The sequence below is a fragment of the Lithobates pipiens genome, unplaced genomic scaffold (assembly GCF_037356315.1).
Source record: "Lithobates pipiens isolate NorthernLeopardFrog02 unplaced genomic scaffold, aLitPip1_a1.2 Scaffold_59, whole genome shotgun sequence".
Lineage (NCBI taxonomy): Eukaryota > Metazoa > Chordata > Amphibia > Anura > Ranidae > Lithobates > Lithobates pipiens.
In genome coordinates, this window is record NW_027507880.1 from 3,340,127 (window position 1) to 3,355,740 (window position 15,614).

The 15,614-nt window shown below is 44.7% G+C and overlaps 1 protein-coding gene across 7 annotated transcripts in view; it reads left to right on the top strand.

Annotated features, from left to right (window-relative positions):
- The window catches only part of LOC143958178 (syntaxin-3-like), a 93,424-nt gene that overhangs the window by 26,892 nt on the left and 50,918 nt on the right, over positions 1-15,614 (top strand). For all 7 annotated transcript variants that reach the window (XR_013270098.1, XM_077467646.1, XM_077467649.1 and 4 more), the window contains exon 2: positions 11,930-12,007. Coding sequence is in view for 6 of the 7 variants with exons in the window: in XM_077467646.1 (XP_077323772.1) it covers positions 11,930-12,007 (78 nt within the window). In the remaining variant the exon portion in view is untranslated. The remainder of the gene's footprint in view (positions 1-11,929; positions 12,008-15,614) is intronic.

The following is a 15,614-nucleotide window of genomic DNA, read 5'->3' on the forward strand; positions in this document are numbered from 1 at the left end:
ACCTGAAGGGGGGATCTCTCTCTAACAGTGTCCATTAGAGACTACACTGAGAGGGCCTCTAACATCATCGCCCACTAGGACAGCTTTTGTTTTTGCCCGGTGGTTCCGGCACTCGCAGTCATACAAAGTCCCGTGCACTGGTCCATTGGACCAGTGTGTTGTCTATCAAAGGGGCCAATCCAGGAGGCAGGACTTTGTGTGACAGAAACACTGGGTGTCCACAGACAATCAAAGCTGTCACAGCAGGCGGTTCTGCCTCTTCTACCCAGGCCGGGCCCCCTTCCCTTTGATCCTCACAAGTGTGCGCTGGGGCCCGGCCGGGCTCGAAATAGATCAATGCGGGCCCTCAGACCACAGCCGAATGGACCGACCGGTCAGTCCACCCCTGGGTGTGTGTGTGTGTGTATATGTGTGTGTGTGTGTGTGTGTATATATATATATATATATTATATGTGTGTGTGTGTGTGTGTGTGTGTGTGTGTGTGTGTGTGTGTGTGTGTACACAGTATCTCACAAAAGTGAGTACACCCCTCACATTTTTGTAAATATTTTATTCTATCTTTTCATGTGACAACACTGAAGAAATGACACTTTGCTACAATGTAAAGTAGTGAGTGTACAGCTTGTATTACAGTGTCAATTTTCTGTCTCCTCAAAATAACTCAACACACAGCCATTAATGTCTAAACCACTGGCAACAAAAGTGAGTACACCCCTAAGTGAAAATGTCTAAATTGGGCCCAATTAGCTTGTTTCTCTCCTGGTGTCATGTGACTCATTTAGTGTTACAAGGTCTCAGGTGTGAATGGGGAGCAGGTGTGTTAAATTTGATGTTATCACTCTCAATCACTCATACTGGTCACTGGAAGTTCAACATGGCACCTCATGGCAAAGAACTTTCTGAGGATCTAAAAAAAAGAATTGTTGCTTTACATAAAGGATGGCCTAGGCCAGTGATGGCGAACCTTGGCACCCCAGATGTTTTGGAACTACATTTCCCATGATGCTCATGTACTCTGCAGTGTAGTCGAGCATCATGGGAAATGTAGTTCCAAAACATCTGGGGTGCCAAGGTTCGCCATCACTGGCCTAGGCTATAAGAAGATTGCCAAGATCCTGAAACTGAGCTGCAGCACTGTGGCCAAGACCATACAGCGGTTTAACCACTTGCCGACCGCCGCACGACGATGTACGTCGACAGAATGGCACGGGCAGGCATAAGGGCTTACATGTACGTCCTTGCCTGCCCGCCGGTCGGGGGCCCGATCGGGCCCCCGCCCGGTGCCTACGGCGGTCGGTATTCGTTCGGGAGCGATCCCGGACGAGGGGACGGCCATTCATTCATGGCCACCCCCTCGCGATCGCTCGCGACGAATGAAAATGTCCCGTGACATCACTTCCTCTCCTGTAATGTAAACACAGGAGAGGAAGTGATGTATTCTCTCCTCCGTGTCGGTATTTTTCGTTCCGGCACCGAGGAGAGAGCATCGGTGAGTTGCACAAGCACTACACTACACAGTAGAACATGCCAGGCACACTCACACCCCCCTTTACCCCCCGATCACCCCCCAATTACCCCTGCCCCCCCAGTCACAGTGACACCAATTGCTTTTTTTTTTTTTTTTTGCATTGGTGTCATTTGTGACTGTAATAACTGTTAGGGCAGTTAGGGTTAGCCCCCTTTAGTTCTAATGTGCCCCCCTAACCCCCCCCAATAAAGGTTTAACCCCGTGATCACCCCCCCTCGCCAGTGTCACTAAGGCTGGGTTCACATTGCAGCGGTTTATGAGAACGAATGGGATTCGCACCGCACTGCAGTGCAAATCACATCCGATCTCTGTGCGATTCGAGTTCAGCCATACAGATAGTATGGCTGAATTCGTGTCGCACCCGCCGCACCCGCCGCAAACTCGCACGGGACCCTTTTTTTGGTCCGCAGCAGAATCGGATCGCATGGGTGATCACACCATGCGATCCGAGTTTGCAGATCTCACTGCGATATGCGAACTGATCTGGGGGTGTCATTAACATTTCACTGACACTCCCAGCAGTTCGCATAGGGCAGTGTGAACTGCCGCCGGGAGGCATGTGATGCGGGAACCCGCCGCGCATTCGTGGCGTTCCCACATCGCTCCAGTGTGAACCCAGCCTAATAAGCGATCGTTTTTCTGATCACTGTATTAGTGTCACAGGTGACGCTAGTTAGGCAGGTAGGTATTTAGGTTCGCCGCAGCTTTTTATAGCGCCAGGGACCCCCATATACTACCGCATAAAGCCCCCTGATTGCCCCTTAGTTAACCCTTTCACCAGTGATCACCATATAACTGTTACAGGTGACGCTGGTTGGTTAGTTATTTTTTTTATAGTTTCAGGGCACCCGCCATTTATTACCTAGTCTCACTAGTGTACCCCTAAATTTAGGGGTGTCTACTTTCCAAAATGGGGTCATTTGGGGGGGGTTTGTGCCATCTTGGCATTTTATGGCCTTCAAAACTGTAACGCCCTTAGAAAGCCTGAAGGCGGTGCTTGGTTTTCGGGGCTCCGTACGCGGCTAGGCTCCCAAAAAGTCCCACATATGTGGTATCCCCGTACTCAGGAGAAGCAGCAGAATTTATTTTGGGGTGTCATTTCACATATGCCCATGGCATGCGTGAGCAATATATCATTTAGTGACAACTTTGTGAAAAAAAAATAAAAAAAAATTAAAGTTTGTAATTTTCCCGCAACTTGTGGCAAAATATAAAATATTCCATGGACTCAAAATGCCTCTCAGCAAATAGCTTGGGGTGTCTACTTTCTAAAATGGGGTCATTTGTGGGGGTTTTGTGCCATCTTGGCATTTTATGGCCTTCAAAACTGTAATAGGTAGTGAGAAGTGAAATCAAAAATTTACGCCCTTAGAAAACCTGAAGGCGGTGCTTGGTTTTCGGGGCCCCGTACGCGGCTAGGCTCCCAAAAAGTCCCACATATGTGGTATCCCGTACTCAGGAGAAGCAGCAGAATTTATTTTGGGGTGTCATTTCACATATGCCCATAGCATGTGTGAGCAATATATCATTTAGTGACAACTTTGTGTAAAAAAAAAAAAAAAATTTTATTTTTTGTCATTATTCAATCGCTTGAGGCAAAAAAATAAAATATTCAATGGGCTCAACATGCCACTTATCAATTTCCTTAGGGTGTCTACTTTCCAAAATGGGGTCATTTGGGGGGGGTTTTGTACTGCCCTGCCATTTTAGCACCTCAAGAAATGAGATAGGCAGTCTTAAACTAAAAGCTGCGTAAATTCCAGAAAACGTACCTTAGTTTGTAGATGTGACAACTTTTGCGCAAACCAATAAATATACAATTATTGACTTTTTTTTTACCAAAGACATGTGGCTGAATACATTTTGGCCTAAATGTATGACTAAAATTGAGTTTATTGGATTTTTCTAATAACAAAAAGTAGAAAATATCATTTTTTTTCAAAATTTGCGGTCTTTTTACATTTATATCGCAAAAAATAAGAATCGCAGAGGCAATCAAATACCATCAAAAGAAAGCTCTATTTGTGGGAAGAAAAGGACGCAAATTTTGTTTGGGTACAACATTGCATGACCGCGCAATTACCAGTTAAAGCAGCGCAGTGCCAAATTGTAAAAAGACCTCTGGTCATTTACCAGCAAAATGGTCCGGTCTGAAGGTGGTTAACAGGACAGGTTCCACTCAGAACAGGCCTCACCATGGTTGACCAAAGAAGTTGAGTGCACGTGCTCAGCATCATATCCAGAGGTTGTCTTTGGGAAATAGACGTATGCATATGTGTATATACAGTATAAAAAATTAATCAGTCCTGATGTACTTGAGGCCTATCTAATTTCTTGAAGCTGTAAAACACCAGGACAGTACAAATATCCCCCAAATGGAAAGTAGACAGTCCAAGGTATTTAGTAAGAGGCATGGAGAGTTTTTTGAAGTTATAATTTTTTTGTCACTATTTTGTGACCTGTCATGACTGACTCTCAAAAGCTCTGTACTAACAATCTGATTATCGTTCGATTGCAGCCTCACTACAAGAAAGAATTGTCAAAGTTGGGATTTGGGAATGGTGGTCGGTCTACCTAATCAGGCCAATAAATGCATATGCCCATGAGACCGCTGCGCGTTCCTGTGCGATTCACATGCAATCCGGGTGCAGTGCAATTTCAGATTTAAATTTGCTGAAATTGCGCCGGACTGCCCCAAAATTAGTGCATACGCTACTTTATAAAATGCACTGCAACCTGTCCACATGGTACTTCTGTAGTGTATTGTTGCAGGCAAACACATAGCGCATACCGACCTGCGTTTCAGGTGTCATTAAGTTGGCATTGACACCCGCTGCAGATCGCAAATGCAGTGGGGTTTTGAATGCGGGTTTGCCGTGTTGCATTCTGGTGTGAACTGGTCCCTCAATGGTTATGCTGCCTTTTTAGATTTTGATTTTGCTTTTTCGCTGTACTGTGTTTGGCACGGCCTGTCTCTAACTGTTACTGTGTGTGCGCACACCTCCCAAGTCATTAAAGAGGTCACCTCGGGACAGTAGAGGCAGGACTGGTCTGTGACACAGATAAAAATTATTGTTCTCATACAAATGACAAAATGTGCCTTTTACAATAACAGGAGGAGAATTATGAATGATAAATTGTAGATGTGTCCTTGCCAAAAAAATTTGTTTTGATTAGTTAATCTAGTTATTTCGTTTCATTAAATTTGGTTAATTTTTTTCAATTTGTATTCGGAATTTTTCTCGAATTTACCAATTATTATTTTTATTTTATTTTTTATATATATTTTTTTTGATTCGGAACGTTCTAATCGAGAAATTTTGAAACGGTCGAATCTAAAACTTTACTTTTTTTTTTTTTTTTTTTTTTTTTTTTTTATGTGGCAAAATGAAGAAAAATCTTCAAATGATTGCAATGATACTTTAACCACTTGCTTACTGGGCACTTAAACCCCCCTCCTGCCCAAACCAATTTTCAGCTTTCAGCGCTGTCGCATTTCAGTGCTACACTGTGCCCATATGACATTTTTATCTTTTTTTTTTTTTTTTTTTTTTTTTTTTTGTTTCTCCCACAAATAGAGCTTTCTTTTGGTGGTATTGTAATCACAACTGGGGTTTTTATTTTTTGCTAAACAAACAAAAAGACGGAAAGTTAAAAAACAAAACAAATGTCATCGCTTGTTATAATATTTTGCAAACAGGAAAAAAAAATTTCTCCTTCATTGATATGCGCTGATGAGGCTATGCTGATGGGCACTGATAGGTTGCACATATGGGCTGCACTGATGGGCACAGGTAAAGCAGCACTGATGTGGCAGCACTGATGTGGCAGCACTGATGGGCATGGATAGGTTGCACTGATGGGCACAGATGAGGCGGCACTGGTGATGAGACACTGGTGGCAGAGGTGGGCACAGATCACTCGACGGCAGCTCTCCGCGATTGATGTCCCTCTGACAGCTGCCGGTGGTCAGCTTTTTTTTTTTTTCTTCTCGTGCTTATCAGCGTGAGGTGAAAAAAAATAGCAGATTACCCGCTCTGTTTACATCACATGATCAGCTGTCATTGGCTGACTGCTGATCATGTGGTAATGGGTCGGGATCAACCCCCTTACTCTGATCTGTGATCAGCTGAGTCTGATAGACTCGCTGAATACAGAGTGCGCTGCATGTGCCCTGTAGGGGGCGCGCAGGCCGCTCGAGTGCAGGAGGACGTCATATGATGGCCTCCTGGCAAAGTAGGGGAATGGTGTAGCCGTCATTTGGCTATAGCGCAGACGGGAAGGGATTAAATCGGCATTGGCTTACTAAAACAGCATTATTTTGAAATGGTACCCTAATAACACACAATCTTTGATTCCAGCAATATGTGTACAGTTAGAATTTGACTGGAGTTCGATGTAAAATTCAATTTTGAATTTCCGAAATTCAGACGGATTTTGTTTCATTATTCGGTGCATTCAGTAAAATTTGTTTATATTGTAATTTGGGTACCGTATATACTCGAGTATAGGCCGACCCGAATATAAGCCGAGGCCCCCAATTTACCCCCAAAAAAACTGGCAAACTTATTGACTCGTGTATAAGCCGAGGGTGAGACATGCCTGTCCATCCCTGTGTGTGTGTCCGTCCATCCCTGTGTGTCCGTCCATCCCTGTGTGTCCGTCCATCCATCCCTGTGTGTGTGTGTGTCCATCCATCCATCCATCTCTGTGTGTGTGTGTCTCCATCCATCCATCCATCCATCCCTGTGTGTGTGTGTCTCCATCCATCCATCCATCCATCCATCCCTGTGTGTGTGTGTATCCATCCATCCCTGTGTGTGTGTGTGTGTGTGTGTCTCCATCCATCCATCCATCCGTGTGTGTGTGTCTCCATCCGTGTGTGTGTGTGTGTGTGTGTGTGTGTGTGTCCAGCCTACCTGTGTCCCGAGCCTTTGTCCCGAGCCTCCGTCCCGTGTCGTGCCTTGCCTTCGTCCCGTCCCGTCCTGTCCCGTGCCGTGCCTTGCCTTGCCTCCGTCCCGTGCCCTCTTCGTCGGCGGCCATTGTAAAATTCAAAAGCCGCGCCTCCTCCTTCGCCTGTGATAGGCGGAACACTGAATTTCCCAGCAGCCTGTGTTCCGCCTATCACGGACGTCGTATCATCCTCGACCGTAGTACGAGGATGAGACGACGCCCGTGATAGGCGGAACACAGGCTGCTGGGAAATTCAGTGTTCCGCCTATCACAGGCGAAGGCGGAGCCGGAGGCGCGGCTTTTGAATCATAGAATGGCCGCTGTCTGTCTGCTCGACACGCTGATCGAGCGGGCAGACAGCGATGACTCGAGTATAAGCCGAGGGGGGCACTTTCAGCCTCAAAAAAGAGGCTGAAAATCTCGGCTTATACTCGAGTATATACGGTATTTGGATATATCCGAATAGCGAAAAATCTGTCCAAATATTAATTCTGAACAAAACGAGCCGCACGTGTATAATAAATTGGGAGGTTTCATTTTAAGGAATCCTGTGCTGAGAACAATATGTGGACTTCCATTGCTGGACTTCTGATATTGCCTGTCAAAAAGAGTCGCTAGTTTTAACCCTTTCTGGTTCACTGACCCGGAACAATCACTTTTGTAGGAAAGTTGGAGCAAAGGCAGAGCTATTGACCATAAGTGTTCTGGGTCAATGATTATAAATGAACCAAAGTCCTAGGATCCGTATGAAAGACAGGAAACCGGCATTTAAAAAAAGAGGTCAGCTGTGCAGGGTGCATATTTCTCTTAGTACGGGTTTCCTATAAAGTGGTTGTACATATACCCAGTGAAGTGACCAGGGCTGGGACAAGGGGTGGGCGTCTGCCCTTGGAGCGGTGATATCATGTGAGGTGGGGGGGGGGGGCACCGCATGGAGAGTTCTTACCTACAAGCTGACAGAAGTAGTGACAGCAGCTTTACTACTCCAGTCAGCGCAGCAATGGAGGAGACAAGCTAGAGGAGGAGAGACCCGGGAGGAGGGATGGGTTGTGCTCTCTCTCCCTCTCCTACAGCAGCTCTCCTGGATTGGCACTGCCAGATCGTCACTGTGCAGTGTTTATCTTCCCGCATCTCCTTCCAGCATAGAACATGGGTAGGGGGCGGGTAAGCTAACACTGCACAGTGGCAATTTGACAGCCAGTGGCATCTCTAGTGCGGGGCTCCGATGCTGCGACACATAATGTCTATACATTTTTAAGGGGTGCCATTGGGCATCTTCGCCCTGGGCACTAGATTGCCTTGTCCTGGCACTGGAAGGGTTTATCCTGAGGTGATGCACAGAGATGGAACAAATCCTCCTACATAAGCTGTACCTCTTTATCTGCAGAATTTATACTACTGGTCTGAGCATTCTAAAAGTAGGGGGCAGAAAGCTGAATATTACACACTGCAGAGCTCAGTGATGAGAGCTCTGAGAGCTGATTGGAGGGAAGTACACACCCACCTTCACACAGCGCACAGGAGCAGAGGTGAGGCTGCCAATCACAGGCTGTATGCAGGAGCTTCCTCCCCTGTTTATAGGTTTACAACCACTTTAAGAGCTTGTTCACACCAGCAACTGTGTGATATGTGTGTGTGCATTGGGGGGAAACGGTGCCAATGCACTTTTTTTCCTTATGCATCGCAACTCAATGCACCGAAAACCTCTGAATGCAGCACATTTTTCAGCACACACCACTGCAAAACAATGGTGTAAAATGACACCATGGAAAGCAAGACAACTGTCTTTGCATTGGGACTGCTGTGAAAGATCCCTAAGAGTTTTTATGAGACTTCGGAGATGAGTCACGGAATCAGTGAATGAGCTCAGATTATAAAGCAGCCGCGTGACGCGAGAGGAGCAGAGATGTTATAAATACCTCTACACTGAACACACTGCAATAGAGGAGGTCATGAAATTATGACACGGGAGGTGACAATGCAAATATTTAATGAGTCACTAGGCAGACTCTCTGTATCTCCACCGTGTAGGTGTAGATCATATTAGAAGAACGTAATGTCATAGCTGCTTCTGTTGCACATACTTAACTGATATGGTATCAACACTGCCACATAGCCGAAAGATTGTGGATCCCTAACCGACCTACATGTAGGTGGACACCTGACCATCACACTGACCTACATGGCCAAAAGTAGGTGGACACCTGACCATCACACTGACCTACATGGCCAAAAGTAGGTGGACACATGACCATCACACTGACCTACATGGCCAAAAGTAGGTGGACACATGACCATCACACTGACCTACATGGCCAAAAGTAGGTGGACACATGACCATCACACTGACCTACATGGCCAAAAGTAGGTGGACACCTGACCATCACATTGACCTACATGGCCAGAAGTAGGTGGACACCTGACCATCACATTGACCTACATGGCCAGAAGTAGGTGGACACCTGACCATCACACTGACCTACATGGCCAAAAGTAGGTGGACACCTGACCATCACACTGACCTACATGGCCCAAAGTGTGTGAACACCTGAGGACCAAACTGACCTACATCACCCAAAGTTTGTGGACAACTGACCATCACACTAATCTACATGACCCAAAGTGTGTGGACATGCCCATCAGCCCTATATATATGACACGCATACACCTATACAGGTTGAACTGGATGGACTAGTGTCTTTATTCAACCTTACAACTATGAAACTATATATGGCCAAAAGTGTGTGAACACTTAACCATCACACCTAACTACATGGCACAAAGTGTGTGGAGGCCTAACCATCACATTGCCTATATGGCCCAAAGTGTGTGGACACCTGACTATTGCACTGACCTACATGGCCCAAAGTGTGTGGACTCTACTCCAAATGTTTGTTTGGAAGCTGTACCATTCATTATACATATCCTTCACTGGAAACTCCTGAAGCCAAAGACATTTTAGACAATTGAGCTTCCAGCCTTACGGTAACAGTTTGGGGAAGGTGGTTCTTTGCCTTGTTTTCTGCTGTGATTTGGCCAGTTTGATTTTTAGGAACTTGAGTGGCATGCACACAGCCCTAGGGAACAACTTAAAGTGACTTTTTTGAACCAGGCCTTCGTATCCAACTTCAGTACCTGACCTCACTAATGTTTTGTAAACTTGTGGAAAGACTTTCCAGAAGATTGGAGACTTACCATAGGAAGAGCGTTGGTGGCAACTCTATATTATGACCATGGCTTTGGAAGAGCTTGTCCTACAAGCTCACGTAGGTGTGATGGTCAGGTGTCCACAAATGTCTGGCTGTACACTGTAGGAACTTGTGATATTTAAACCAGGGGTTCACCGAAATTTCGGCCGGCAAAAATTATCAGCCGAAAACTACCAAAAGAAGAAAAAAAGCCGATACCAAAAGGGGGTGGGGTCCGCCCCGGGTTCTGCCCATTGCTGAAGTGTCATCCTGGGGCGCCCAGTCCTCCACTCCCTCCTCTCCTTGCCACGATCTCCTTGTGTCACTGAGCTGAGTTGCAGTAACAATGTCTCGCCTCCTGTGATAGACGGCACACTGATCCAGTGGCGGGACATTGAATCAGCGTGACATGATCACAGGAGGTAGGACATTGTTACTGCAGCCCGGGCAATTGAAATCCCCTCTGTGAAATATGGAGATTGTCGGTCTGATCTGAGCACAGGCAGGTTGCATCCACAGGCACTGGAGAGGCTGCTTGGCACAGGTAGGCTGCATATGACAGGCACTGGTGAGGCTGCTGGGCACAAATCCTGTACAGCTGTCATAGCCGGGTGCCTGCCTGGTCTGCAATCCAAAGTTCCATGAGAAAAGAAAAAAGTACCGGCAGCATAAAAGTGTGTAAGTTTGTTTAATAAAAATTAAAATGCTGGACAAGACATGCATGAACACAGCTTCTAGGACAACAGCAATCTTGTTTCACACTTTCACACTACTGTGCGTAATCATTGCCCATGACGGGCACTGGTGAGGCTGTTGGGCACTGGTGAGGCTGCATGTGCGGGGCACCGGTGAGGCTGCATTGATCTCTTGATGGGCATTGAGGCTGAATTGATCTCTTGAAGGACTGTATGTGATGGGCAATGGTGATGCGGCATTGAGGCTGCATTGATCTCTTGAAGGACTGCTTGTGATGGGCAATGGTGAGGCTACATTGATCTCTTGATGGGCATTGAGGCTGCATTGATCTCTTGAAGGACTGCATGTGATGGGCAATGGTGAGGCTGCATTGATCTCTTGTATCATGTCTGTTAGAGGTGCACCAAATGGAAATTTTTCTAATACTATTAGCAGTGTGTTTAAGTAAGGGATTGCAGACATGATACAAGAGATGGTTAGAGACTGCAGACAGCATTTTTCTTGACCTTTTCTTGCACTAAAGGTGCCAAAAATGGGCAACAATAAATTAATATTAATTGAAATTGATGTTAATTAAAAAGTGGAATATAATACAAATATATATAAAAATATAAATATTTTTAAAAAACTTATTTTCGGTTTTGGTTTTCGGCAAAGCGCATCCTGCATTTTCGGTTTCGGCACCAAAATTTCCATTCGGTGCACCCCTAATTTACACAGCATACCCACAGGGCCTCTTCTTTTGGGTTGGTCCTTCTGTCACACTTGATGCATGTACTGCAGCTATGAAAATCATTGCACAATGACTGTGTTAGCCCTTGTACACACGGTCGGAGATTCCGACAACCAAATCCGCCGGATTTTGTCCGACCGATCTTGTCCGAAACTGTTGCATGCACACGGTCGGACAAAGTTGTCGGAAAATCCGATCGTTAGGAACGTGATGACGTAATTTCGTTACGATGGGACTACGTTCAGGCTAGTAGCCAATAGCTTTGATGTAGGAATTTGATCTGAGCATGCGTGGCACTTTGTCCGATCGGAATTCTCTACACATGATCGGAGTGTGTCCGATCGGAGCATTTTGTCAGAAAATATTTCCGGCAAGTTGGAAATTTTGGTCCGACGGAAACAGTCCGATGCAGACCACACACAGTCGGAATATCCGACAAAACTCTCCGATTGGACACATTCCGTCGGAATCTCCGATCGTGTGTACAAGGGCTTAGACGTGATATCAGCTTGTGTCCTAATGTTCTTCCATCAGAGGCATTGGGGACCATTGTTGATGCTTTTTGACTGATACATCCTAAGATATGAACAAACTGCAAAAGCAAATGCGTAATGGGTCACAAGTTACACTTTGTTCCTCTGTAGTGTAGAAAATATTGCCACGTGTAATCATGTTTTTATATCATTATGCATTTGCGTGATCATAAATTTTTTTTTTTAAATATTATAATATGATGTATATGTATTTAAAAATTTTTATTTTTTTTAATTTTTTTTTTACTAATAATAATTTATTGTTTTGTCGCTTAAAGTATTTTTCTTTCTCCTCAGACCCAAGATACAGATGACCCAGAAGATGTTGACATTTCCATTGATAATGCGGCCTTCATGGATGACTTCTTTGCCGGGGTGAGAAAATAATAATAACATACAATTACTTTAAAGCCTAACCCTTAAAATTGCAAAAAGACAAGATGGTTCGATGCTTGTTAACGTGATTAAAACTCCAATCCGATAGACCATACCAGCCTGTCTCTCCCAGCCTGTGGACAGGACAGGCTGGGAGAGAGAGCAGCCTCTACAAATGGCAGTGACACCGGGAGGGGGGGAGGGGGATGACACGACTCGGTATCGGAATCACGTATGGGTAGAGGCAAAGCTGGCTGCATCAACAATCACCAGAGACTTGGAGAGAGACGGACAGCTCACTGATCATAGTGGCGGTGGCACGCAGGGGATATTTATTTCCGTTCCAATCAGAACACGGTTCTCCAGTGCTGTGCTGCACCTCTGACACTCTTAGGCAACTGCTCTGCCTGTAAGTAGTTACATGCTTTACTATATGCTTCAGTTCTAAGGATACCCATTGTTTTCAGGAGGGCAGCAAGGCCATTGATATTCAACACGCTATCCAAAGGGTTGGCTGCACCACCCACCTAATAGACTAAGCCCCCAAGCGCAGGAGATTGTGTTTGGAGTTACATGCTTCAGACAAAGGCATCCCCTGCATACAGCACCAAAACTTACATATCGCAGAGCCCGGCGGGAGACGGAGAGTAGGGAAACCGGCGGCTGCCTAGTGGTAGCACCGGTCCTGCTCTCATACAAGTACATGGGACAATGGGCACATTTCAGGAATATGAAGTGTTGGGGTAATAAATTCTTTAAGTCAATAGGTAGAGGAATAGCGGGTAATACTCGCCTCACTCCACCACTTTGTGTGACCGGTCCCTCAAAGCCTTCTGTCTAAGACACCTTGGTCAGTGGTCACACAATGACATCATCATGCAAAATGCAGGGCCAAGAGCACAGCAAGAGCCCCCCCCCCCCCAAACCTAGAGCGGAGGAGAGCGCCGAAGCCTGCTGAAATGGCATAACTATTACCCCTTATTCCTCTACCCCTAGATTTAATGAGCATAGAACCCATGCAGTGCAGAGGACCCCATTTTTCTAGATCACCGTCATGCATATATATTTCTGGACTCCACCCTTTGGGATATTATATTTATTTTAGACTTTTAGCTTTGGGTAGAGCATATTTTGTATAGTGTGTGTGTGTGTGTGTGTATACAGTTGTGCTCAGAGGTTTACATACCGTGGCAGAATTTATGATTTCTTGGCCATTTTTCAGAGAATATGAACGATAACACAAACTTTTCTTTCACTCATGGTTAGTGTTTGGCTGAAGCCATTTATTATCAATCACCTGTGTTTACTCTTTTCTAATCATAAAGGCAGCAGAAACTACCCAAATGACCCTGATCACAAGTTTACATACCCCAGTTCTTAATACCGTATATTGCCCCCTTTAACATCAATGACAGCTTGAAGTCTTTTGTGGTATTTGTGGATGAGGCTCTTTATCTTCTCAGATGGTAAAGCTGCTCATTCCTCTTGGCAAAAAGCCTCCAGTTCCTGTAAATTCTTGGGCTGTCTTGCATGAACGGCACATTTGAGATCTCCCCAAGAGTAGCTCAATGATATTGAGATCAGGAGACTGAGATGGCCACTCCAGAACCTTCACTTTATTCTGCTGTGGCCAATAACAGGTCGACTTGGCCTTGTGTGTTGGATCATTGTCATGTTGGAATGTCCAAGTATGTCTCATGTGCAGCTTCCTGGCTGATGAATGCAAATGTTCCTCCAGTATTTTTTGATAACATACTGCATTCATCTTGCCATCCATTTTGACCAAATTTCCCGTGCCTTTGTAGCTCACACATCTCCAAAACATCAGCAATCCACCTCCGTGTTTCACAGTAGGAATGGTGGACCTGTCATCATAGGCCTTGTTGACTCCTCTCCATATGTATCATTTTATGGTTGTGACCAAAAAGCGAAATTTTGGTCTCATCACTCCAAATGACTTTGTGCCAGAAGGTTTGAGGCTGGTCTCTGTGCTGTTTGGCATATTGTAAGCGGAGTACTTTGTGGCATTTGCGTAGTAATGGCTTTGTCCTGGCGACTCAACGATGCAGCCCATCTTTCTTCAAGTGCCTCCTTATTGTGCATCTTTAAACAGCCACTCCACATGTTTTCAGAGAGTCCTGTATTTCCTCTGAAGTTATTTGTAGGTTTTTCTTTGCATCCAGAACAATTTTCCTGGCAGTTGTGGCTGCAATTTTAGTTGGTCTACCTGACCGTGGTTTGGTTTCACCAGAACCCCTCATTTTCCACTTCTTGATTAGAGTTTGAACACTGCTGATTGCCATTCTCAATTCCTTGGATATCTTTTTATATCCCTTTCCCATTTTATACAGTTCAGCTACCTTTTCCCGCAGATCCTTTGACAATAATTTTGCTTTCCCCATGACTGAGAATCCAGAAACGTCAGTGTATCACTGGATGAAAGAAAGGGTCTGTCAGGAGTCCAGAAACTCATTGACCTTTTATACACACTAATTACAAGCAAACAGATCACAGGTGAGGATGGTAACCTTTTAATAGCCATTCAAACCCCTTTGTGTCAACATGTGTGCATGTTATCAGGCCAAAATCACCAGGGTGTGTAAACTTTGGATCAGAGTCATTTGGGTAGTTTGTGTTGCCATTATGATATGAAAAAAGAGTAAACACAGCTGATTAATAAATGGCTTCAGCCAAACACTAACCATGAGTGAAAGGAATATTTTTGTGTTATTCATATTCTCAGAAAAATGGCCAAGAAATTAAAAATTCTCCCAGGGTATGTAAACTTATGAGCACAACCGTATATTGTTGTACTTTTTTTACAATTATTACTCTAAATCCTTACTGTACATTTTAGCTGGGAGCAGTTAACCACTTATGGACCGCCCGCCATCGTTATATGTTGGTACTTTGTAGAGTGATATCGTTGTTATAGCAGCAGATAGTTGCCATAATCCCAGCATCCTCTTTTTTTTTTTTTTTTTTATTTTTTTTTAAGGGTGTTCCGCTTTCAGATAAAAGTGGTCTCTGCGGCGAATTTGCAGCGAGATCACTTTTATCTGCGGCAAGGGGATCGGCTCCTCTTCCGTCTGTGGTATGGAGATGAGTGAGGGGAAGATGGCCCCACCCCTCTCCATACCATTGCAGGTCAAAACGTCACTTCCACCCATAACTCTAAAAAAATTTTTTTTTTTTTTAATGTCATTTGAAAATAAAGTGTTTTTTTTTTTTTTTGCATTTTAGTGTAAACATTAGATCTGAGGTCTTTTTGACCCCAGATCTCATATTTAAGAGGGCCTGTCATGCTTTTTTTCCTATTACAAGGGATGTTTACATTCCTTGTAATAGGATTAAAAGTGACACTTTGTTCTTTAAAAAAAAAAAAAATTTAAAATAAAAGGTAAAATAAAAAAACTTTATTTTTTTATTTTTTTTTTTAAACGCGCCCAGTCTCGTTGATCTTGCGTGCAGAAGCAAATGCATACATGAGTAGCACCCGCATATGAAAACTGTGTTCAAACCACACATGTGAGGTATCACTGCGATTGGTAGAGCGATAGCAATAATTCTAACCCTAGACCTCCTCTGTAACACTAAACATGCAGCC